Here is a 17247-nt window from a genome sequence, read left to right on the forward strand (position 1 = left end):
AACTTAACGATAAAAATGCAGTGTTTGATCAATTTATCTGTATACTGTTCATGGTAAACTGTACCAATTTTCCTATGAAATATTGCTCTCAAACATGCAGATTATTGTGTGTATGCGTAGCCTATTGCATACACTAAGAATATTTTTGAAGGGTGATGACTGCCCCTTATAACAAGAATAGCTAAGAAAGCTTTAGGGCAAGTTTTCATATTCACCTAAATTTTTAATCCTGCCCCCAGTGATAGATATTTCAAATTGACATTAAAGCTGAATTTCAAAGGAAATGTAAGTTTCATTTTACGAAAGACATAACAGCTGTCTGCCTTTTTCATTTTAAACTACAAAATAATAGTTGTGGACCGAATATGAAAATTACCAAAGAAAGCATTCAGAATTTTTAGTTAAACACTGTACTAACTCACTCTTGTTTTGGTAATAGCTACATAAATTTTAGGGGCTCTTGAGTCATTAGATTTCAAAATATTTTTCTTTTTTTACATGTTACTTGTGTAGAAATGTATCTCGGCACAAAATTGTGTTTCATTAAGTTATACTATTATAGAAAAATTCTCCATTCTCATTGCTTGGTACCTTATTGATAAACACAGAAAAGTAACAGGAAAATAAGTTTATTTTACAGAACATTATTGATAGCCTGTGTTCCATAAGGTCAGTCTTCTTGTGTAAAACACGAGTTAAACCTATTTATTAAGACTATATTTTCTAGAGTTCTTTTTTTCTTTATCCTGGTGACTGAGTAGAGAGAAATCAAGTAAAACACTAACTTTGGCTATAACAGTAATGATGAATGCATAGGCAGTGCACTTCTGGGCAGCATTTTTAACTAAGGGGAACAAAAGCTAAAGGGAAATGAGGTTGCCTGTGTAGCTTAAGCTGTTAAATTAGTACTCCCTGTCTGAAATACTGTGGGGTTTTTTTTGTTTATTTATTTATTTGTTTGTTTGTTTTGTTGGCTTGCTTTTTTTAAATACAAATTGTAAAGTACGTTAAATAGACTTCTATGTCATCTTGAATAGTTGTTGAATAGCTTAGACACAGTTACATAGCAGAACAACTCAGAAACCAGCAAACATAAAAAGTTTTGTATATGTTTTATCCCTCTGAAATTTTCATTAACTTATGCAGGACTGGGAGTTTTTCCTTAGGTATCTGCTTTTCTCTTTCTCCTATTCCTCCTGATATCTTCATGGCAGGCTAGAGTTCATTATCTTTGTAATAGTTTTTAATGCATTTATAAAATCTCAGCTGTATACTCAAGAGATCAAGTAGTGATTCTGAGGTAAGTACATTTTGATAACTGGCTTTTAAATAGTGGTGGTTACTGAAAAACTCAAAAGATAAAGCCAGCACTTCAAGGGTTAATGTGTTATTAGGAGGACAGGAAATCTGGCAACTATTGCAGAAACTAGACCTAATGGTGCACACAAACAATTTGTCAGTCTTGGTAAATGTGAATAGCTTTCCACAAAGTGACTGCTTTTTCTTTGTTTGAAAAGCCTAAACTTTTCCTTTTTGGACTTTAAATCTTAGAAGTGAAATGTGATCCACATATTGAATCAAAATCATTTAATTCAAAACATATTTTGATTGGAACAAAGTTGACGTGGAAAGAAACTCTAGAATAATAATAATAATAATAAAAAAGTTGAAAGGACTTTCTATCATTTATTTAGCAGGAAAATTTGAAACAGTTCTAATTAGGCTGAAAAAAACAGCCTTTTTCATTGTAACTTAGGAAGGTCATATATCAATGTTAAGGCAGCATTACCAGCTAGTGTCTGAAAGCCTGCACATGCAAACGTAATTCAGTTGTTTGGTTTGGTTTTTTTTGATTTCTTTTTTCCCAATGCATGTGCACAGAGCAAGCCGGAACATGTACTTAATGAACCTAAAATAATTACTTGCTACTTCACTTATGTGGGTGCTTTGTTGCGCTCAAGAAGAGTATTTTTTAGATCGAAGTTGTGTTTCTGCTAAAAATGTGTGAAATCTAATTCATACATTTCTGTTTGTACATTAATGATTTTCAAATGTAAAGTTTTTTTAAAGCCTCTATTATTGCACGTGTTTCAAAGGAAATTCCTTACTTCAAAGAGGAATTAGAATATTTAGTCTCTTTAAGATAGGAGGCAATTATTTGTGCTTGAGATATGTCATTTCTTGCCTGCCAGTGTAGTACATTTCCAGATATTTTTTTTTTTTTAATAACGGAATAGAAAAGATTATCCTTTAAGAAACAGTTTTGCTGTCTTTTCAAACTTGGATTTTAACTACATATATCTCATTTTGTATAGCTAGGTTCTTTTCTGTCTCTTGAAATAAGTGTTGCATGCATGCTTTAATTAGCACAGGCGTAAAGCAAGTAAACCTGTAGTCTTACATTTCTGAAAAGCCCGCTTATGGATAAATTCCTGTGCTAGTGGAAAGAAGCACGCTTAATACTTTCACCTTATTTCAACATACGAGTATCTCATTCTCAAGTATATATATTAATTTTCAGTAGGCATAATCTCATGTAGTGTACGTCTTTATAGGCATACTGAAATAAAAGCCAAAGAAAGGTAGAGGGGTAAAAGCCCATGATAATTACCTAACAAATACAAGTTATGATCCAAATCCAAAGTATAAGGATGAGGAATTATATAATGGTAAATTGTCAGACTGTTTGTATCAAAAATAAAAAAAAAAGGAAAAAAAGAGTCTTTTCTAATGTGTGGGTTTTTAGTTTAGTTTAGTTTTGTTTTTTTAATTCTGTTGCTTGACTGTTTTGCCAAATCCTTTGTATGAGTGTTGCACTGATAATCTCCTGTCTTCAGCAGATCATTCTCTGTTCATTCCCTTCAGGGCATGAAAGGATGCACACAAATTAATGCATGTAAGAGTAATTCTCAAAGAAACAATTTTATTTACATTTAGTGGTATCAGATCGTGTCGGTGAAAAATATTTGTGAATAAGCAAAAAAATTGTGATAAAATCAAAGCTTCAAGTTGTTGTTTCTCAAGTGTATCTGCCTTGGGGATGGAGAAGTGGAAGTTACTAATAGGTATTTGTGTTTGACATCTGTATACTGTACATTTTAGCATATCTCAAATGTTTTAGTCTCTGCCTAATACATCTCATTAAAGAAACAGATATCAGCCCCAAGACAGTTTGTCAAAGTTAATATGAGTCCCCGTGGACAGCATTGACAATTTGTATGGGGCTTCACATGACAGTCTTTTCATGGTCTTATTTGCTCCTTAACAATTGGGGATTAGTCACTGATTTATTTTACAATAACTCAATTGGGCTGAATATTACTGTGTGAAGCTGGCCTTTGTAGAGGTTTGTTTTACACATTTTTACCGCAAGCACTCACTGGGTGTAAATGATGCTCTCAGCCTATGTGAGAGTGCTGTAGCAATTGATGGAGGAGTGTTAGGAGCAGCATGGGAAGAATGCTTATATCCCGTAGCTGCATGCCATATTTAACCTGAGCCTTAAAGAGCACTGTCTGTCCTAGAAGCTTAGCTAATCCTAAATGCGTAGCATTCTGTACCTTCGGTTTAATTTCACAAGAGGTAAGTGCTAACAGTAATAAGTTTCTAAAGAACTCATTTTTAGAACTTGATATTCGTGCACATCAGAACTTCTTCACGTTTTGGATGGTTTTTAAGTGCTACCCAGTTTAAATAGCATATTTCCCCCTGACTGTGAAGTGCTTCACACAGCAGTCCGTTAAGTTGGTCTCCTTGAAAATCTGCTTTATTTTATAATTGGTGTACAGCCCATTAAGTACTGTTCCTCCATGTACAGTATCACATCATAAGTGCCTCCCTGCAACCCAGAGCTTAACTGTGAACCTGAAATGACTGGCAGGTTTATTTATTGTCTGAATTTCTATGCCGTGTTTTGTTCAGGATCCTGGGTATTGTTGTTGACTGTCGTCTTCTTTTTGTTGAGCCTTTGTGTCTGCGATTTGATGAATGAGAGAAATACTCTAAAATGGCCTAAAATGGAAAAAAAAGTAAATGAGAATTATCTAGTTTTGAATCTTTATAAACAACAAGTGTAAATTAATTTTAAACTTGGAAAAGAGACATACTTTCAGGATGGCTACCAACCGTCCCGTGAAAAATGTGTATTTCAGTTTTGCTCTTTTAAAAGTCAGATTTAGATATCTGTTAATGTGAGGAAATTGCAGAGTGATATTCCTTCAGTTATTTGTGTGCTTTGTGAGTATAATGTGACCCACTACAAGTCTTGCTTTTGAAGAAAAGGGAAAAGGAAACTTCTCTGCACATACTAACCACATGTATTAAAAAAAGTCACAAACCCTTAAAGCTGTTTTTTTCCTGAAATTAAATAACAGTGAGTATGTTCCAGGGTTAATTTTAATTTTATTTTTTTAGCAAGAAAGCAAGAAAATTAATTTTTATCATTGTCATTTGCTGAATGCCGTAGAATTTTATGGCTGCGTGTTGTAGTATTGCAGACACTCATGAGACTCCTGACTGGCTTTATCTTATTAAACAATTTTGAAATCATTAATTTTTAATTGGCCTGCTTGTGGTTTTTTATAGTTTTAATTGTATGTCTTTGTCTAAACTCTCTCTCTCTTTTTTTTTTTAATTAAAAAAAAAAAAAAGATGAAAAAATCTCATCTAAGCAATCCTGTGTTGTAGGATTTTTCCATGTGATCAACCAAAGAGATACTACATGTTGTAGTAATTTGTTTTAAAGAATGCTTTCAGCAGTTCCAAAGCTGGGGATCCTAATGAAAATAATAATAAAAAAAAGAATGATATGAAGTAGGAGATATGTACAGGTCTTTTCTTGATTGAAAGTTCTAATTAAGTGAATCGAGGAAAATTAACTGAAATTAGCTGTCAAAAAGTCACATTTAAATGAGTGATGATCTGACGTGGCAGTAAACATTTAAATGATATAAATTGCCATTTAAGTGTATGGTTTAATGTTTGTCATGCATTAATATGACACAAGACTGCAGTGACAATCAAGCAGCTTGCTCTAATTTGAACATATTTAGGGCTTTTGTGCAGTGTGCACTACACAAATTAAGACAATTGCTGTTTTTATGCGTCAATTTAAATGTTGTTTTCAGGCATTGGTTAATGAAACCAACCCATCATTTCTCTGTGCAACTTGCAGAGTGATTTCCTTGTTTTTTATATTAATTTTAACTTCCTCTGCTCAAAATTAGGAATTTCTTTTACAAGGAAAATGTTGTTTGTTTCTTTAGATAAAGAGAATATCAAGATTTAGTTAGATTGTTCATCTACTCATTAAAATAAGAAAAATATTGAATCGTCTGTGTAAAACAGGGAAAATGAGTCCTGCTAGTGATTGAACCTAGGCATGTTAACTCTTTAGACTACAATTACTTTTAATTTTTATTTTCATATATTTGTGCTATCTCTGATACCATGAGGGTGAGATTCATTGCTATTTGGGTGCCTTTATCTTGAGGATTAGCTTGTAACTGGATAAAATCTTTCAGGGAAGTGGCTTGATGATTCAGCATACTGTTCCTGTTTCTGTGTAGACTTGTATAGAGATAATATACAAGAAGTGTGTAAAAGTAATGAGGCAGCTATTCCATCTTGTAAATATTTTGTACCCTAACATGCCTAGTTAGTTCAGTTTCCTCATATCTATCAGTGTTCTGTTTATCTGTCACAATCAGATTACCATGCTGTTAATTCGTTGTGCAGATCACACATAGGAAAATGTAATTCCATCTCGAGAATTCATAAAAGCACACTCTGGCTGGCTGTAAATGCAGAAATGCTTCTCACTGACTGCTTTTTTTCTTCTCACTACTGTAGTGTAAACAGCAAGGTCTTGTGTTCAGTGGGGAGAAGAGTTAGTCAGCAGACCTGTCTGTCACAGGGCCCGTGTATAGATATGGGTTTTAGTAGAATCGGAAATGCCATTGTCAATTTTGTAATAAGATTTAAGATAATTTTGCATACTATTTGAAATATACTTCTACTATGAAGAAATGCTGACTGTCTGTCAAGCTCAAGTTTATATATTTTGTGTGTGGGTTTTTTTTTTTTGTTTTTGTTTTTGTTTTTTGTTTTTTTTTACAGGCGTTAGAAAGTGAGTTTGTTTCCTGCCAGCTTCACCAGTGGATTGATCTAATTTTCGGCTACAAGCAGCAAGGGCCAGAGGCTGCCAGATCCCTGAATGTGTTCTACTATTTGACGTATGAAGGAGCTGTTAATTTAAATTCAATAACGGATCCTGTATTGAGAGAGGTAAGCTTTTATTTCAAATGCAGAATTCAGAATTATCTGTTAAACACTGCACTGTCAAAAGTGTGAAGACTATGTTTCAGGTCTGCCGGTGAATGTTCAAATCTTTGCTTTCTCTAATGATTTGATTACAGGCCATCAAATGCAAGGTACCTGAAACATTCATCACAGCATGCAAAACTAGAAAACACGAAAGCAAGCTGTTCTTAAACTTTGTACACCTAGATTCAGCATACCAGCATGAAAATAAATGTTTGAAGACTGCTTCACTCGCTATGAGTGCAGTCATTTTGTTCCCTAGTAATGTGATCTTCATAGAAGAAAGCAGTGGGAAATCTTGATTTGGTTTGCACTTTTGAATTACCTTTCACAGTTTTAATGATTGTCTTCTAATGAAATCCTGCATTCAGAGTACAAATCAAGCACTCTGTCATTTTGTAGCTTCCATAATTTTTATTTGGCTTGCTATCAAATTATGACTTACTTTTCATTTATTTTTCATAAGCAAAACTAAATATTTTAGCTTTGGAAAAATTCAGTCTTTTACTCAGGCTCAGCGTTATTTAGGAAAATCTGTTTGATAAAATATCATAATGTTATTGTGGTGTTTAGAACCCATTTCTCCTCCACCTGAACAGCTGTTTTCTAAAAGGAAAAAAAAGAGTGATGAGAGAGGTGATTGAAAGCCATTTTACTCATAAGTATTCAGGCAATGGTCAACAGTAATTATATTAATTATATATTAATTATAGTAATTGTACAATTATAAGTGTAATTGGTACTTTGCAGTAAAATATTCTGAGTCACTGAGAAGACAGTGATGTAAATGCTATTAACAGATTACTTTCAATGCGTGGCTAGATGTATACCAGCAGTAAATATACCTGAAAGCAGATTTAAAAAAAAACACAAACGATATTTCTATTTACAAATATTAGGCTTAAAATTTGCTGCAGAATTCTAGACAAAACCTAAGCTAATTTTTCATCGTTTCTTGATTGTTGAAAGAAGATCTGAGAAGTAAGCAATTATTACTTTCAGTAATTTTTTTTTTTTTCTGTACCTACCAGCTATCTGGCTATTAGGGCACCTTGACAGCCTTTGTAGAGAAAGTCATGTTATAGCATCAGCATGGGTTATCGCTGGCAGGTGGGTGCAGTGCCAAGGGGGCACACAAGGCATGTAGAGGTACACAAAGGACTGGCTTAAGCAGCAGAAGTTGGGGGTGGATGTTGGTGTTCTGTCGGTTGCAGTCAATAGGCAGACTTCATCTTGGCCCATTATTGAGCTTATTGGCTTTTAAGGAAAATTGTATTAGCCAGATTTGAAGCAGTCGTTGGCTTACAGGTAGTAGATATTACTGTTCTTTCATTAAATTGATAATGTTCATCACTGTTTCCTTCTACACCATCAAGGAAACGCTCTTATCACGTAGTGGTATCTATTATACTCTCCAAGTGATAAGCTTACATGTGAACTCAAAAATAAACTGGGTACTGAAATTGTGAATTGTGAAATTGTCTCTCAAAATAACGGACTTCCCGAAAATATAAAAATAATTTCTCTTTATAAGATTATGAAACAATGAAGCTAACAATTGGGGTAATAGTAATCAAAAGAGCAGGTTCCCACTTTTTTTGTAGTTTTGAATTGTTTTGAGAACAGCTCTCTAGTCAGTGTAGTTAGGACCTGTTCTACGTGTGTCATAGCCTGAAAAATGTAATTTAAGACTGAAGAAGTCACAAATCTGTCTGGAAGTGTGGGTAGTCTCAGTTAGAGATGCATATTGTACTTTTGTAAATACATTAATGAAAGCGCATAGGTTTGCTGATCTGGAGCTGACAGCAGGACAAAAAAAAAAAAAAAGAATAATTGTGAGATTTGAAAATAAATAAATGAAAATCTGAATACTTATCTAAAGTGTTCAATAAAGAAATTAAATGATGTGATGCCTTCCAGTGCCTGGAGGGGACCTACAAAAAGGCTGGGGAGGAGCTTCTTATAATGGCATGGAGTGACAGGACAAGGAGGAACAGCTTTAAGACGGACGAGGGTAGGTTTAGATAAGGTATTAGGAAGAAATTCTTTCCTGTGAGGGTGGTAAGACACAAGAGCAGGTTGCCTGGAGAGGTGGTGGATGCCCTCTCCCTGGAAGCATTCAAGGCCAGGCTGGATGGGGCTTTGACAAACTGGTCTGTGGGAGGTGTCCCTGCCTGTAGCAGGGGGTTGGAACTACATTATCTTAAAGGTCCCTTCCAACCCAAACCATTCTATGATTAATATATTTTGTTAGCAAGTTTTTTGAGTTTTCAAGTCATCTTTTTAATTGTGTGTCACTATGACGTTTCTTATTTTTTATTTGTCCTATATTTTTATTTGTCCAATCTGAGTGGTGTATAAAAATGAAAACGAGAGAGAGAAAAGCAGGGATGTTCAGGTGGTAATAATGGAGTAGGTTAGCAGCAGGAGAATTATCAAACACTACCGATGGTGTAAAAAATACATACTGGTAAATGCAGACAGTAGAACAAATATTATCTGTAATATTTTTATTCTGAATAAGTTGAAGATTGATTCAACAGAATATTTTTATTTAGTAATTTCAGCTTTATTTTTATAGCAGGTTCAAGAATATTGCAGCAGTATAAGGATTCCTATTTAGTAAAGTATCCCTTCCTGTTTGCATTTATTTTGTGACAACATATTTTTGTATTATATACACATGTATGTGCAGTTTGAACTGGTACATATGATCAGTTCTGGGATGATATTGATAACCCTGCAAAGAGATTTAATGAGTGTCATCACCAATGGTGAGTTATTCTGTTTTTACTTGTGAGTAAAGATGAAAGTAATAAAAAATCTGCTTGTGTGTATATCTATGTGCATAATCATTCTATATATATGTGCTAAATGAATTTATCATGCACCTTTGACAGCCTCACCTTCTTCCTGCTTACTAATCCATCTCCCTGAGGACATACGCTAACATTCAGTACTGCCGAGCAGTTTCAATCAGCATTTATTTTTCTCCTTCAGTCAGCTAGCCAGAAAATATTTCTTCTCTCCACCAAATTCCTGGTTAGAAGCCAAATGAGTTTCTGGTCTGAACAATTAATAGCATTTTTAGGCAAGCATGACACCACAGATTTTTACTATCTGTTTATTAAGCAAGTATTAGACCAGAAATTTTCTTCTAGATTTCTGGGCTTTGGAAAAGATGCTTTCAGCTTTCTTCTTGTGATAAAGTTCAAGGTTTTGGACTTCTTATCTTTGAAGTTGTAGCGGAATATATATTTTTTCTTTGCAAATTTAGAACAAGGAGAATCTTTTGTGTACTCTGAGAGTTTCAAGTTACCAAGGCTTAGGTATTACGTGGAAAATAATAGCATGTGTTTAAACCATGGCACCTTCTGCACTAAGATGATCTCGGAGAAAATAAGCTATCAAGCCTGGACCACATCAGTAATGAGACGCCTATGATGCATTTGTTTCTGAAGTATCTTCGCAGATAAATGTATGTATATTGGTGACCTAACTCATCAGGAGAGGCCACACACAATAATAGAGGAAGGAACTGAGGAGTGGAGGAGTTCAGGTTAATGCAGAATTTCCTTAGGTCTCCTAAATGGCTCCAACTGGCACCTTTATTTTTATAGGCAGACAGGTTATATATATTACAAGAAGGAAGCACTCGTCTAGGAAGGAAAACTACTTGATTAAAACCATATTCCAACTTACTTTTTTTTTTTTTTAACTGAAAATGTAGAACTTTACATCCCCTCATGCTGCTGCAAACAATTTTTTCCTGCCATTCTTTCTGCTTATGGGAATAAAAGATGTAAAGTATTTTGAGGGGATCTGACTGCTATAATCGAAAATTTTAAACTAAAATGCAAACCATGGGCCACATGCTACCTTTTGGCAGATAAACCCTGGGGAGTGCAAAGCTTGCATAATTCAAAGGCAAATCTTAGGAGGAGGGGAGCAGATCAAGAGAGGAGGGTTTGAGTCGGAGAAAGTGGGGGAAGGGAACTACAGCCAGGAGAAGCAAGGCAAGAGATCCAGTACATCTGCTCCACATGTCCGTGCACGAGTTGTCTCTGTGGAGACCATTCGTTCTTTGTCATTTTTTTTTTTTTCCCTCTAGCAATTTTAGGAGAATTGTCGTTGACTCTGATTCTTGTACTCGTGCATCCTGCTGAAAGAAGTTTCAAGTGCAGAGGGAACTCGCTGTTAGGTGACAAGCAGTAAATATCACATCTCTTTCCGGTGGAAAATATGGCATTTGCCAGCAGAGATATGCTATATTACTACCTTCTGTTGAGTCTGTCTTGGAAACCCCATTTTGGTCTGTGGAACTTACTGTCATAAGATTTGCTGTGGAAGGTTTTATTTTTTGTTGCCTGTATGGAAGAGGCAAGTAATCACAGCACCATAGATAAATCCAGCAGTTCTGGAGAGAATTTGCAGCACCTTCTTATCACAAATTCTGTTCTCTTTTTGAAACAGCTGTCCAAGAGTTTAAAAAAAAAAAAAAAAAAAATCAAATAGAATTCGTTCTTTGCCATCCAGACGAATAACTGATAAGAGAGTGAAGCACAATCTGAAAAAAAATAATTTGTATCTTGAACTGATTTGTATTCTATTACTTTCTCGGTCAAAAGAATAGAAATTCGTACATCTCTGACATAGAGAAAGAGAGGATCATCATGAACTTGGAAGTCCAGTTCTCTACTCATACGCCTGTGTGGCTAGCATAAACACTGCATAAGCTTCAAGAAAAGAGATCAAGTCAATAGCAAGCATGCAAAATATTACTTGGAGAGTATGTCAATTTACTGCAGGAAGCCCTCAACCTCAGGGGATATATTAAATTTTCTATCATGCTTACCGAAAGCATCCAGCTGTATTCTTTGAATCATTTTTAAAATATCGTTTGGCATTATAATTGTAAGCAGTAATTAAGGACGACTGATGATTTTAAAGTTAGCAATAATAGTTTGGAAAAGATGAGGGTAAGTCCCATCCAATTAATAGCTCACGTACTTTTGTTTAAACAGCAATTTGCATTTAGCTGTAGATGATTCCGTTTTCTCTCCTTTGCAGAGAAGATTCCATTTTAGTGCATTTGTGTAGTCTGTTTAACATTAGGAAGCAAAGCTTTCTTCATTCTGTCGGCACCTTTCTTTGTACCATTGATATTTTATTTCCATATGAACTGAGGAGTTTCAAAAATTTCTTTCTGTGAAGAATCAGCTTGGACATAGCATTTGGTACTTTATTTGAATGTGCCACTTCTGATTATGTGAAGAGAGGAAATAATTCTTTTATTTTCTGTTTTAAAGCATATGGCATAAATTATTTTATGGATAATAGCTTTTAAATGTTGCCCTAGATTAATATCTTTGGGTAAGTTTTATGCATCTTAGACCTATCTCTTATGAGTCTAATTTTATTTTTAAATATTTACAATTTGAGAGACTTCTGTGCTTTCCAAAAGGAGTTACAAGGATGTTTAGTTTACATGACCCCAGTTTCATGACAGCAGTAGCAGATCTGATATCTTATCCCAGAGAAAGCATTTTTGGCCTCTCTTTTAGCTGTGTTCATGGTGGGAGTTAATAGCATATTTCAGCTCTAACTCAGCTGGAGAACTCTGACAGCAGTGAATCTTTCACAAAGTATAAACACAAATTGTATTTATAGCATAGTTAACATTTACTAAATGGGAAAATGATCAGTCTGGTTTTAGCAGGTTGGGCAACAGTCTTTGTTGTGGCTGTGATGAGTTTTAAAAAGTAGGATAAAGTGATTAGAAAATACTGTCACAGAGCAGTAAATTGAAATGTGTTTAATACAGTAACAAATTCATGCAGGCAAAATGCAAACTATTGTTGAAATAATCTTTGAATCATCTCTGACCAGAAGTGTGTTGCACAGATGGTATGCTTGATGTTGTGCAACACCGGAACAGGAGGAGAAGCCAAGTAAATGTTATGATGTGGTCTATTTCTGATTCTGAAAATCAGTTTTAAAATATCATATGCAACCAGACTTAAGAAGACTGTATTTGTAGTAGGATAGTGACTTAATAGCTACGAAGAGGTGAACTTGTTAACCGCAAACAAACCCTGATCTCCTCTGGTGGAAGGTGGAAAAGAACAGAGCCCGAATTGCTTTTCTTGGTGAGCATTTGCAGCTATTGCATGAAATCAGCCTGTTAGGATTTTTGGACGCTGATTGGGTTTCTCCTATGAAAAAAAGAGTCGTCTCTTCGTGTAAAAACAAACAAACAAACAGACATATGAAAATAACAGTAGCATCATTACTGCCACCAGTTCATGTTATTTTCCTATGCATTTACACATCTCAGCTTACACTGTTACCTATCTGTAGTGTTTAGGTAAACAGGCAAACTGAATATAATCAAGTGTTTGCTGTGATATCTGGGAGGAGTGGCACCTCTTTGATTTCATTTAGCCCAGAGTTTGACATGACAAATGGGGTTCTATTGCCTTTGTCTTAAGTATTTGCTACAGCGCCTTGGAAAAGATAGAAAAACATTGTCAGGTTTCAGTCCAGAAAAATGTTTGACCTGAGCATTCTCTTCATTAGGAATAGATTCTCGTTTTATTTGATGCTCCTGCTTTATTCAAGAGGAAAAGGGGTAATATTTTAAATGAAGTAGATCTGAGATGCCTGATGTGTAAGGATTAAAGAAAGTAAGAATCAGACAACTGCTTTTACTAGAAGTAGTAACGCTTCATGGGAAGAAGTAACTCATGTAAATTAGTTCATCTCTGAGTGCTTTTTTTTTTTTTTTTTCAGTCTCTGGTTGAAATTCAATGTATAGAAATTTTCAGTGCAGTCAGTTCCCTCACGTCTTGTTACTTGACCTGTCTTGTGGATCTATCAGAGCCAGAAGGGCCTTGAGACTTCCGCGCTCTTCACATTTTCATTTGTGCCTGGCTGGTCAGTCTTAGATAGTTGACATATTTGTTGGCCAACATTGAAGAGGAATGAGTAAGCCAAAAGATAAACAAGGGATGGAAAAAAGTGTTGTTCATATTTCAAAAGCAGCTTTTGAGTGGAATGCTTTTTTTTCCCTTTTTTTTCTGCCCTGTACACGGAAAGAATTGAATATACTAGTGTATAATAGCTGCAGTTATCATGCACTAAGTCATTTAGCCTTGAATCAAGCTGGAGGCAAATGCTCTACAAACATTTCGTATTTTCTCACCAGCATGCTTTGGTTATTTGCAAGTTCTTTGGGCAGTCTAATCAATATCTTGTGCTGCAGTTGGAAAATTAACAATTTTTGTTTGGAGTGTTTTTATTGTATTTTCTCATTGTAGCTAAGTGTGTTCTGTTCCTGAGTTCACATTGTGTCTATTAATGGTATATTTATTTACTAAACTGTACTGTATTAGTCAAATTTGAACAATAGGTGCCTTGTGAGCAAATAAGCTTGAGGTCATGTTAAAGATGCTTTCGCTCAGTATCCCCCAAATATCAAGACTGAGTTAAACATTATATTTTGTTAGGTATGAAAAAAAAAGACAATTCAGTGCAGTATAGAACTCAGAGATAACATTGTATCCATACTTTGAAAACAAATATTTTGATTATGTTATGCTTTAGTTTAATAAATATATTAGTGGAGCTAAGGAAATGAGATTCTTTGTTTCTTATTCACAGATAATACAAATTCTGACAGGTGATCATGCAAGACAGTTTTAAGACCACTAGATGCTGGGTGTATACGCCAGTGTGTCAACCTCCCCCAGACTGAAATGTTTTATTTTATAAGTAGAGATGGTATCAAATTTGGAGAAATTCCATGGAATGCTAACAGACTGGGGCAGTTTGATTTTTTTCCAAAGGAAAATGTTTTATATCAGAAAGTTTGGAGTTAGCTGAGTAGCAACTAGACTGTGCGTAGGAAGCAAGCTTTAAAGATTATCTTTGCTTTTTCAAGGGATGAATGAATAATGCCAGAAAATGGTGAAATTTCAAAGTAATGCATATGAGAATACCAACGATTAACATGTAATAATTACTGATTTTAAATGCCAGAGAGTTTGAAATCTTCACTTACTGTAGTGAATAGAGAAATTCTGCAGTTTTTGTTTTGTTGCTAAAGTAAAATGAAGGCTCACATTTTTAAAAACTAGCTGCAGAGCTGTTTGGGATTTTGCTTATATTGTATCCAAATTTATTTGCAGGTCTTTAAATTTTTCTTAGCTTTCTTTTTAGAATCTTTTCCCTTTTTACTTTGTCAATCTCTTTGAAGTACTTCCAGACCTGTTTCTGTAGTTCTATTTTTTTTTTATCTGCTTCTTTCCAGTAGCCAAAGATTTAGGTGTTTTGAATGAGCACATCAGTGCTCCAGACAGAGATACTGTTTGAAATTATCCATGAACCCAGTGCCTCTGAACATTATTGAGTGACATTTGTTTCTGTTGGTTGTGTCTGCTCTGACTAACTGGTTTCTTTCAGATTGGCAGCTGGGATTACGCTGTAGTAGACGGACAGCTGCATGAACTGGAGATTGCAGAGAGGCCAAGCTAGACCTTAATATGCCTGGAATGTATATATTCAGATCAGAGCAACTTATGTGGCCCTGAGGGGGAATCTGTTTGTATTTTCACAAACTGTGATTACTTCCTGATTTGTTTTAATGACTGCCATGTAATTCTCATGCTGGTCTGTCAGGACAGAAAGACTTAATTTCTCCATTTTCACAGAAAATTTCCTAATGTAGTTTAAGAGCTGTGTTAACATTTTTGTTCTTGAAGCCATGATAAAAGTATCCTTCTCTGTGCTCCCTTTTGCACTTCTCTGTGTTGCTCATATTGCCAATCTACTGCAGCAAACAAGAGTTATGCACTTTTTTCACAGCGTGGTGGTGTGCTGTGGTAACGTCCCCTGTGCTGCCAATTGGTAGTATTTCTGTTCATGCTTAACAGTGCATTAAGTGGTTGGCATGATTGATAAAATAGCTGAAATGAATCCTTGAAAAGAACCTGCTTTGTGAAGTCAAAATAAAAGAAAGATTTTCCTTCTTTGGCATGAAGAAATTAGGTCTCATGTATTTTGAAAAGTTGATGCAAGCGTGTGAATTTATGATAAATTTATGAACATTTGAGTGCTGTATTTTTTCCCTGGGTCAAGTGTAGTGCAGTGTCCCCAGGGCAGGTGTAGAGTCATTGAGCATATACATTGCTGGCTTCAGAAAAGCATTTTGTCCATTTTTCACAATCTTGATCTAATGGGGATTGTTATGAAACAAAGGAAGAGGATACTACAACGAGCTTCTCTTCTGTAGTCCTCAGCCTACTTTCAGGAATTTTATCTAATTGGTATGAATCGTGCTTGTTGTCTGGCTAGCGTTATATGTCCTGCAGTCCGTGAGTAATTGAACTCAGAACCGTACTGCAGAAGCGTAAGTGACTGTCTGGTCAGATGAGGTTTCGTGATCGCTTATTATCAGGGCTTGATTTTAATCGTCATCCCAGGGGAAGGAGCTGGTCAGTTAGCCGCTAAGCCATTCCGCTTCACCGTCTGAGGGAAAACCTGTCAAACGATCTGTTTCTCTGGTGCTGCAAAGCAACATCTGGGTGGAAGGAAAGGCAAGGCAAGCAATTGTAATTGTGTGTTGCTTGAGCCAATAGAAATCACTGAGGAACATGTGTGTGTAAACCTTTTTGAATATTGAAGAGTGAGGTAGGAGCGGCAGAGAGCCAAAGTAATTATTTTTGTGAGGGTTGTTATTTACTGGACATAAATAATGGGTAGAAAGATGGAAGACAAACCCAAAACCTTTTGTGTCCTTAACACACATGCTGAAAGAATATTTCTTGCTATGCTTGATTTTTTTTTTCATCTGAGCTTTCAAATATTTGGCATTTAAAACCTACTGATTAGAGAAGTAACTGGAAATGATCACATTCAGCTATGTAAAGGCACAGGGATACAAGTAGTCTCTTTGTAACAATTAGAGTGTAACTTGTAATTGGGTGTTCAAGCTGTGGGTTGCAGTGTAGCATGGGTATGTTGTGCTCTAAGACTTAAGAAAGAATGCTTGGTGTTCTTTGTCTGAGCATGCATGATAAAAGCTACTCTAAGCTAGTTCTCTTTAAGGGTCTTTAAATCTAGACTTAAATGGTATATGTCTTACCTTCATACAGGCCTTCATTTCAGCATTTGAGTTCAAAACTAGAGACCATTTCATTCTTTCTCTGTGACACTCAGTGCAGTTCCCCCTCCACCCTCCCTCCCTCATATTTAATTTTATAGTTCTTTCAGACATAAACATGAAAAAAAAGCAATTTTGACTTAGTTTCTGAGTGTTGCTGCAAAGAAAAGTAACAAACATCTGTTTTTACCTTAACTGCATCCATATGTTCAACCTCCCCATCACCCTCCTTCTCCAAAAATTTACAGCCGTAGTTGGTGGGTACTGCATACTGTTGAATTAACTTCTTTCACAGTTAGATTAGAGGCTATGTTCAGAGACTGAAACAATCTCTGTTAAGCTGAGACCAAAAACTATATTATAGCTATGGCAAGTTTTCCTTTTTTTTAACTTTTTCTATTTATTTGCTTCCTTCTCCCACTCTCCTTCTCGCTCCCCAAGAAAAGAGGAGATAACTCAGGAGATTAATTAGGAGAACATCATGGCAGTAATCAGATATTTGTGAAGTTTGCTTCTTACTTCTATACTAAGAAATTCATTAATATGTGAAATACCACATTAATCTTATCAGTATGTGGTTAGATATGCATTCTGTGTGGGTTATAGTAAAGAGTTAGCTTGTTTCTTTTTATTACTTCTTGTTCTAGCATCTGGAACAATTATGGCTTTGTTTTTGTAGAGGATTAACAGGAAGAAGGCTATTTTACTGAGATATTTGAGAAGCAGTGAAACAAAATGTTGAATGATAATATCTTTTACTTTGT

General features: G+C 35.3%; 1 protein-coding gene across 4 annotated transcripts in view; it reads left to right on the forward strand.

Annotated features, from left to right (window-relative positions):
• LRBA (LPS responsive beige-like anchor protein) overlaps nt 1-17247 on the forward strand; it is a 363075-nt gene that overhangs the window by 301535 nt on the left and 44293 nt on the right. For all 4 annotated transcript variants that reach the window (XM_052690432.1, XM_052690429.1, XM_052690431.1 and 1 more), the window contains exon 48: nt 6118-6285. In XM_052690432.1, the coding sequence (XP_052546392.1) occupies nt 6118-6285 (168 nt within the window). The remainder of the gene's footprint in view (nt 1-6117; nt 6286-17247) is intronic.

This window comes from Tympanuchus pallidicinctus, unplaced genomic scaffold (genome assembly GCF_026119805.1).
Source record: "Tympanuchus pallidicinctus isolate F22 unplaced genomic scaffold, pur_lepc_1.0 scaffold26, whole genome shotgun sequence".
NCBI classification, from domain to species: domain Eukaryota; kingdom Metazoa; phylum Chordata; class Aves; order Galliformes; family Phasianidae; genus Tympanuchus; species Tympanuchus pallidicinctus.